The 9,193-nt window shown below is 49.8% G+C and overlaps 1 protein-coding gene across 1 annotated transcript; it reads right to left on the bottom strand.

The window, feature by feature from the left end:
* Positions 1–5,629: 5,629 nt before the first annotated feature.
* LOC104124281 (nyctalopin-like) lies at positions 5,630–6,916 on the bottom strand. The gene has a single exon (XM_009636603.2). The coding sequence runs from the start codon at positions 6,914–6,916 to the stop codon at positions 5,630–5,632; it is 1,287 nt and encodes a 428-aa protein (XP_009634898.2).
* Between the last annotated feature and the right edge of the window lie 2,277 nt (positions 6,917–9,193).

The following is a 9,193-nucleotide window of genomic DNA, read 5'->3' as shown; positions in this document are numbered from 1 at the left end:
CTCCGGGGCGGGGGCCGGGCCCCCCGGGTGCAGGGTGACCTGCTCGGGGGCGGGAGGCCAGGGAAGCGCGGATGCCGGGGCATCACTGACGCCTGAAAACGTGCAATAAACCGCGATGCTTTGGGAATCGCAAGTTTGGGACAGGAGAGTGTGGAGATGCAGCTTCTTGGAGAAACTTTTGGGTTTGGCGCTTGAGAGCTTCTTTCTTTATCCATTTTCCTTGCTTGGTTTGAAAATGGCGGTCGGAGTGAGATGCCGCCTCCTTCTCAGCCCCCCTCCTCTGGTCAGAACCTTCCTGTGCCCCCCTGCGGCTGCTGCTTGGCGGCTGCGGTGCCACAGGCCACCTCGCCTCATCTGGAGTGGCCAGATGCGAATCCGCTGTCAGGGGCTGGTCCTTCAAAGCCTTGGTGCTGCTGGGAGCCCAGCAGGGAATGCTCCATGAAAAGCAGAGGAGGAACACGTTTACTTAAAGCAGCAGCTTCTATAGCAGCATGCCTCATGTGGGCTCCAGAGGTGCAAGTTTGTACGAGGGCTGGTTGAGTGATAGGGACTTCTCTGGAGATACTCAAAACCCGCCTGGACGATGTCCTGTGTAACATGCTCTAGGAGAACCTGCTTTAGCAGGGGGGTTGGACTAGATGATCTCCCGAGGTCTCTTCCAACCCTTGCCATTCTGTGATTCTGTGACTTAATTTTTCTATGTGTAGGAGATGAAAACAGGGCAAGTGAAAGGGAGGAATTTGGCAGGGAGCTGGAGAGGGGCTGGTGCACCTGAGGCATGCAGGGGTCCTGCCTGCCGCAGGGGTCAGGGCACAGGGTGCAACAGCAGCAGCTGGGAGCGCTCGCTGCTCAGAGTTCCAGGAGTGCCCGCAAACCCTCCCAGTGGTTTATTGCATGAAGCCTCACGTACCGCTAGCTGGGAACTTTCCACTGGTACGATTTTTTCATAAGAAAATATGTAAACAAAGCTTCCCACAGGAAATTGCATGTTTTTTCACTGAAGATGGAACGATATACCGTAAGTAGAGTCACATCCACCCCACTGAAACAGTGGTCTAGTGATTTATAGCACTGACTGGAAAGGTCCAAATTCTTAGACCTTGGAAGTGACCACGTGCATCTGTCCTTTCTTGTCGCTTTTGCCTCCTGGTATCAGTTTAAAAGGGGAAAAATGGATACTCTGCTAATTACTGAATGGGAAAGCATCTCCTTGTGCTGGATGTATTTAAGAAATGGGTTAACTTGAAGAAAAGGTTTGGGTCAAAGCAAAGCAGAGATCTCGCAGCGAAGGTCCAGTGCAGGGCAGGCAGGGTAAACCCCCGTGCGTTCTCAGAAGAAAGCCCCTGGCAAGCAAGGTTTCAAAATAGTTTCTGTTCTGTCAAAAACTCTAGAAGTTTCCAGCCGGAGTAAGCTTTAGTACATTTCTTTGTTCCTGCAAGTCTTTTTGCACCTTCATATTGAATTATTTGGTTTTATTTATTCAATTAATTAGTTTTGTTTATTCAATTACAGGCTTTCATTTCCAAGGTTTTTTAACAGTCAGCTTTGTTCATGCTGAATTTTTTTTTTTAGTCGAGCTTGCTGCTGCCCTGGTTGTTGTCCTTAATCTCAAGGATCTCCTTCAAATGTCTTTCCAAGCCCAGACTGCATCTTCAGGGCCTATGTTTTTTGATGGAATTTTTTCTTGTATTCCTTGCAAGTTTCATTTTTTGTGGATAAAAAATGCAGCCACATGTTCTTCCCCAGCCTGCCGTGTACAACTTCTTAAGTATTTCTGTCACTGCTTCATAGCACAGGAGCAATTTAGTTGCACTTCTGTTCAGTGTTTAAGGAGGTGGTGGCGTAAAAGCAGAAGGACTATTTTCTGCAAGCATCCAGAGGAGGCAAGGCTCTCCTTCACATAAACTTTTCACCAATTTATATTTTTCAATAGAAAAAATCTGATTTTGTAGGCACTTTAAAAAATTGCCGAGGTGGATCTTGCTTGCTTGTTTTTTACTTCTGCCTTTTTCTATTGCAGATCGATGGCAGCGAGGAATGCAAAAGCAAGAAACAAACTGGAGATTTTTTCCACTACCTCCCAAAGTATGCAAAGCTGAGGAAAGTGAGGATGGTGCTGAATGCACAAACAAATGATGAAACAGCACAAGCAAAACGTAAAGCACAAATGTATTGACCATAGAATACTTTGCACAAATCTAATCACAAATCTGATAACCAGGGAGATAGTGTGTGTGGTTTTGTTGTGCAGCCCCAGTTCGTCCCTTCACTGCTTCAGCAGCAAAGGTTGGTCTTGCTCTGCACTCCACGGCAGGTTCCCCTTGTCAAAATGTGCTGGTTTGTGTGTTTTCAGCACTAAGCAAAGGTTTATTTTTCTCTTATCTCTTACCAGCTTGGGATAATTCCTCTAAGGACAAGGACAAATGTGGTGTGTCTGCCACATGTTGTGTTACTTCCTTCTGTGAATGCTCAGTAAACACTGGGCATGTTCTGTGGCAAGTGTTTATACAGCGATAATTCCTGAAAATTTGGTCATCCCTCTGCAGGGTTATCTAGGTGCTCTTGCTTTTAGAGGTCAGGTGAGAAATAATCACTGAAAGCCAGAAAAAGCCAAAGAGCTGTACAGAACAACATTCTTAGACTTGGCTGTGCTGCCACCAGCCTGCATGGCCGCTGGCAAAGTGTGCTTGTTTTGGCTGGGATAGAGTTAATTTTTTTCCCCTAGTAGCTGGCACAGCGCTGTGTTTTGGATTTAGCATGAGAAGAATGTTGATAACACACTGATGGCTTGGTTGTTGCGAAGTAGCACTTAACACCAGTCAAGGACTTTTCAGCTTCCCATGCCCTGCCAGCGGGACAGCTGACCCAAACTGGCCAAAGGGGTATTGCCTACCATACATATGGCTTTGGGCTCAGTATAGAAACAGGGGGGGACTTACCGGGGCGAGGGCCAGGGTGACCGCTGCTCAGGGACTGGCTGGGCATCAGTTGGTGGGTGGTGAGTAATTGCATCGTGCATCACTTATTTTGTATATTCTTTTATAGTTGCTGCTGCTGTTGTTGTTATTATTATTACCCCTTCCTTTTCTGTCCTATTAAACTGCCTTTAACTCAACCCACAATTACTTTTTTTTCCCCTCGTTTTTTTCTGATTCTCTCCCCCATCCCACTGCAGGGGGGGGGGAGTGAGCAAGCGACGGGGTGGTGCTCAGCTGCCGTCCGGGTTAAACCATAGCACAAGGCCAGAGCAAGGGAGGCAGCCATGGTCGGCGGGGGCTCTGCTCACCATGGCTTTAGGAATTACTAAATTCCTGAAGTCTCCCAAAGGTGGAAAACAAAGAGACACTGAGGCACAAATGCTGTCTGTGCTGATTGTGTCTTCCGCCAAGGGAAGACCATGCTAATTCCACAGGACAGGTCCCCACGGGCAGGCTCACTCTAGCTGTGGCACAATTTAATCTCTGCAGGAAATCCAGATCTGCCAAGTGCAAATAGCCAGCGCTGATTGTGCCTGGTGCCCGAAGGAGAGGATTTGCCATCGCTGTTACTGTGAGTGCCAGACACTTTGGTTGGGCGCTGGCAAATGGTGGTGCTGGTTCTGGCTGTGGGGCTGCTCCTGCGACCCAGCATGGGGAAGTGCTTCCTGCAGAGCAGAGAGGTTTCCTTCTGCAAGGGGGTCTGTGCCAGGCAGGGGTTTAGCCCAGTGAGGTGTGCTGTCTGGCCAGGAACATGTTGCAAGTCAATGATCTTGCAAAGGAAGAAGCACCCAAAAATACTTAATATTTCTGGATGTGACTACATCAGTGGATAAGAGAAGAACTACGGACGTTATCTAGCTGGACTTCTGTAAAGCCTTTGACATGGTCCCCCATAACATCCTTCTTGCTAAATTGGAGAGATTTGGATTTGATGGGTGGGCTGTTCAGTGGATGAGGAATTAGTTGGATGGTCACACACAGAGTGTAGTGGTCAATGGCTCAATGTCCAGATGGAGATCAGTGACAAGTGGTGTCCATCAGGGGTATGTGTTCGGACCAGCACCATTTAATATCTTCATTGATGGCATAGACAGTGGGATTGAGTGCACCCTCAGCAATTTTGCAGATGACACCAAGCTGAGTGGTGCAGTTGACATGCCTGAGGGACCTGGACAAGCTTGAGAAGTGGGCCCATGTGAAGCTCAACAAAGCCAAGTGCAAGGATCTGCACCCAGGTCGGGGCAACCCCTGCTATCAATACAGGCTGGGGGATGAAGGGATTGAGAGCAGCCCTGCAGAGAAGGACTTGGGGGTACTGGTGGATGAAAAGCTGGACATGAGCTGGCAATGTGCTCTCGCAGCCCAGGCAGCCAACCGTACCCTTGGCTGCATCCCCAGCAGTGTGGCCAGCAGGTCAAGGGAGGGGATTCTGCCCCTCTACTCTGCTCTGGTGAGACCTCACCTGCAGTGCTGCATCCAGCTCTGGAGCCCTCAGCACAGAAAAGACACGGACCTGTTGGAGTGGGTCCAGAGGAGGGCCATGAAGATGATCCAAGGGCAGGAGCACCTCTCCTATGAGGAAAGACTGAGAGAGTTGGGGTTGCTCAGCCTGGAGAAGGCTCCAGGGAGACCATATTGTGGCCTTTCAGTACTTAAAGGGGCTTACAAGAAAGATGTGGACAAACTTTTTAGTAGGGCCTGTTGCGATAGAACAAAGGATAATGCTTTAAACTAAAAGAGGATAGGTTTAGACTAGATATAAGGAAGAAATTTTTTACAGTGAGGGTGGTGAAACACTGGAATGGGTTGCCCAGAAAGGTGGTAGATGCCCCGTCCCTGGAAACATTCAGCACAAGGTTCGATGGGGCTCTGAGCAACCTGACCCAGTTGAAGATGTCCCTGCTCACTGCAAGGGGGTTGGACTGGATGACCTGGCGATACGGCACTGGTGTGTTGCCATGCCAGAGCTTGCTGAGAAAATGCAGGGAGAAACAACTCGTACAGACCATCCCTGAGACAAATGAGCTCTTTGCAGGGGTAAACGCAGAGCCACATTAGCTGGGGCTTAATACTGCAAGGTGCAGCTGAGCCATAAAATGTTTTACTTGGTGACGTTTTTGCCCAATTGTCCAACACTGTCTAATATTCTAAGAGCAAAGCACATCATGTGCCAGCTGTGGGAAGCTACCTCACGTTCACAGAGATGCTGATGGACTGAGCCTTTTCTAGGGACTCCAGATGTGCTGGAACATCTGCAATTAATCCCTACTTCAGCAGTACTCACAATATCCCCAGCGTGGGCTGCGTGCAGGAAGGCAGCCCTTCCCCGAAAGATCACATGTGGCTGTGGTCAGTTGGGAAACGGGGAGGACAGAAGCTGTGGCGGGGCCACGCTTCCCAGCCTGACATCACCCAGCACAAGCCCATTCCTGAACTTGCTAATGTGAGCTTGTCCTCTCCGCGTGAACATTTACATTGAATTTTGATATTAGCATTTCAGATTTGAGCATTGCCCATGAATGAAAGCATTTATTCCTATATAATAAAATCCCGCTATTTCCATATAAACCCCACCTTTAATGAAAACCGTTGTTCACAAACAAATAGCGAGAAAAGAAATAAGTGGCCTCCAGTTAAAAATTTAAACATTGTCAAAATGTGGCAATGGAGGTGTCCCATCCCCTCGCAAAATACCATGTGTGGCAGACAAGTGCCAGAAGGATGACTTTGCTGGGGAGAGTGGGGGCCCCGGGAGCCACGCTGGTACCAGCCACCCTGCACTTGTCTTCGCCTGCCAGCTCAGGTGGCACCATGCAGTCCATCAGGTCCCCTGGATGGGGGACATCGAGTGCTGTTGTGTTGTGAGGGCCCAGGAAGGCACAGTGCAGCCCTTCGATCACTCCCCTGCGTGTCGTGGTCCACCGCCAGAACCAAAGCATCTTGCAGTCGCATTTCCAGGGGTTGTGGGATAAAAACACATACTTCAGTTTCGGCAGGTCAGCAAACAAGTGGATGGGGAGGGAGCTGAGGTTGTTCTTGCTCAGGTGAAGGAAGTGCAGCTTGTTTAGGTACGAGAAAGCAGAGTCTGAGATCAAGGAGATCTGGTTGTTGTTCAGGTACAAGTTCCTCAAGTTCAGCAGATGTCTGAAGGTGCAGTCGATAGCAGTGATTCTGTTGGCTTCAAGGTGCATGGTCTTGAGCTGGATCAACCCATCGAAAAGCTGATTAGGCAAATCAGCGATGAAGTTGTGTCCTAAATTTAACATGCCCAATCTGAGAAGCTTTGTAAAAGCGCCATTTTGAATGATCCATATCCGATTCTTCCTGAGATTCAGATCATACAGGGTTTCCAGGTCTTTCAGGGAATCTCTGCCAATGGCTTCTATGTGGTTGCCCTCCAGGGACAGCCTTGTGAGGCTGGAGAGGTTCCTAAAAGCTTGTGGGACGTACCGCATGTTATTGGAGGCTAAATTGAGTCTTTCTAAAGAAGGCAGGTGTGAAAATAGAAGCGGGTGGATTTCGAAGATATTGCAGTGGGACAAATCCAGGCTGATGAGATTTAGGAGTCCTCTGAAAGTGTTTGCATGCAAGTAGGTGAGGCGTGAATTTCTGCTGAGGTGCAGCTCTCGCAGCTTGCTGAGAGCGTGGAAGGTCCCTGGGGACAGGAAAGTCAGATTGTTTCCATCTAGCCAGAGGCTGTGGAGGAAAGTCAGGTTTCTGAAGGTGTTGGTGGTGAGAATCCGCAAATAGTTATTGGAGAGGTTTAAAGAGACGGTGGATGCTGCTATTTCTCCAGGGAGGGCTCTCAGTCCGGCTCTGTTACAGTGGATAATCTCTTCAGGTGCACATTTGCACATGCTTGGGCATGAATCAGAGGTATTCAGACTCAGTTCAGCCTTTGCTGCACAAGTAAATATAAATATAACAAGAAAGAACATGACCAGCCACAAGTCAGCCACCACAGCTAACACCTGATGGATAGTAGAGAAGGAGGTAAGAAAAAGAGCGTGTACCTTTTGGATAGGTGAACCGTGAGCATTGCAGGGTCAGTTGGGCTGTGCTTTTAGTGCACCGTGAAAATAAATTAGCTGGTTCTTCCTGCTGCAGACCAATGGGGATCAAGTCTTTAGGCGGATAAAAGCCGATTAAGTGCCGCCTGCTGTAAAGAGCATTACCGAGAGGCAGGGAGATTTCTCAGCCAAGCATCACGCTCTGACAGTGGTTTTTCCCACCTCCTGCCCTCTGCAAACAGCAGCAGGTAACAGGCTTCCCTCAGGATCCGTCTGGGAGAGGCTCCTGCTCCTGGGCTGATCACCCTTCGCAGGATCTGCTTGGCAGTTTGCTCAAAAACCCCTCTGGTTGGGGGCGGATTTTTGTACTTTTCTCCAGTTCGGGCTTCAGCAAAGGCAGCTGAGAGCATCTCTGCCACCTGGATGAGAGATGGGGGCTCCCAGCCCGGCGTGGCTGCTCGTGCTGGCAGAGGCCCTGGGCTCAGGCTGTCCTCCCGCTCCCTACCAGTGCCCATGTGCGGGGGAGTGCTGTGTCCTGGTGGAGCTTCTTCTGGGGATGAGCCCCGAGCCAGCTCCAAGGTGATCCCTGTGGGCAAAAGGCAGAGCACCCCCAGGGCGCACGCCTGTCCCAGGGCGCTGCCTGTCTCCAGCAGCTCTGAAGGTCTCACTGAGAAGCTAGAGCCGGGCTCAGGTCCCTAAAAGCCCATGTCCTTGGGCCCCTCCTTGGTTTTCATCCTGTATCCAGAGTGAAAAGGAAAAGTGCAGTCGGGGCTGATTGATGCACCTGGCAGCCGGGGATCGGCAATCTGCAGGCAGGTTATTTTGCTTACCATGCCCAGAGGACTAAACCCGGTTCTTGCAGCTGATGTGTCAGGAGGGCAACCAGTGACACAGTTGCTGCTCTTGTCTTTTCTCACTCTCTTGATTTTTGTTTTCCCCCTCATTTCTTTCTGCTGGAGTTCTCAGGTTTTTGATGTGTTTGAAGCACCTTCTCTCAGCCCCCTCCCTTCAGGTGCATTTCCCTGCTCTTAATTTCTTGGTCTGTCTCAGCTTTTTTCATGTTACAGATTTGGGTTTCCTTTCCCCTGCTTTGCGAGTTCTGTCCAGACAGTGGCTAAAAACCCAAACACATGATATGCCCAGCAATAAGTGTGAATTGGACAAATCGGCAGGTCCATTGTTTTCTGCAGAAGCAGATTAGGTTTCTGGTGCTGTTGAATTGCTGTGTTGGCTGCAGCTAGTTCTGTTGTCTTCATTTTTTCAAGCAGCAACCCCCAGATAACAGCTTCTCCCTGGAAGCTTGGCTGGGATGGCCGCGTTGTGTAATGGAGACCATCTTCCAGCTGTAAACAACATCATTTATTTAGTTAGACACGCTTTGCCGCAGTGTTACTATGGGCCAAAAGCTGGTTTTCACCCCGAGAGCAGCGGTGACAGCACCTGGCCACGGGGCTTGTCCTGGGAGCCCCGGAGGAAGGTGGAAATGTGCGCTGCTCACCCCGTCCAGCTACCCACGTTTGGGGCCATGGTTTTTGGTGGGTGAACCTTTGTTTTCTGAATTCCTGGCTCAGCTGGGACTGCTCCTTTGAGGATGTTGCCTTGGAGGGGTGTCCCGCTGCTGGGATCTCCATGGCTTCTCTTACTTGCTGCTGCAGCCCTGCTGTGAATATCCATTGCCCCGTGACTTTGCCTGTGCATCCCTGGGAAGGAGATGGGTTTCTGCTGGTCTCTGTGCAAGAGGAGTGAGCTGCTCTGTGTCTGCTAGGAATGGTCTCACTTCTAGCTGAAGTTTTGTAGCTCAGGCTGTAGAAGGATCGCTTGCTCTGGTGTCCTCGTTATTCTACACAAGCTTTATTTCTGGTTGTAATTCCAGCAGTGTTGCCATGTTCTAGCCATTACTTAAGCCCAATGCTCTCCTAATTTTCAGAGACCAAAAGCATGCAGCTCTTAGAGCTCATTGCCAGGGGTTTCTTAACTGGACTAAAACAGAGCAGTGAACAGCGCCACACAGCGGCAGAATATCTCCTTGCTTCAGAGCCTGTAGGCCCAAGGAAGCCCGTAAGTATCAAAATGACCAGATTTTTACACCTTGTCATGGGTTAGGTAATTCCAGCTGCTCCCTGTAACGATTCCACAACGCACGCGGTGGCAGCAGCCTTGCCAGGATTTTGGCTGTGGGTGGGGGGCGGGCCGTCCTTGTTTCAG

Source organism: Egretta garzetta, unplaced genomic scaffold (assembly GCF_000687185.1).
Source record: "Egretta garzetta isolate BGI_Z169 unplaced genomic scaffold, ASM68718v1 scaffold404, whole genome shotgun sequence".
In the NCBI taxonomy this organism is placed as follows: Eukaryota; Metazoa; Chordata; class Aves; order Pelecaniformes; family Ardeidae; genus Egretta; species Egretta garzetta.
This window is presented reverse-complemented; position numbering and strand designations above follow the sequence as displayed.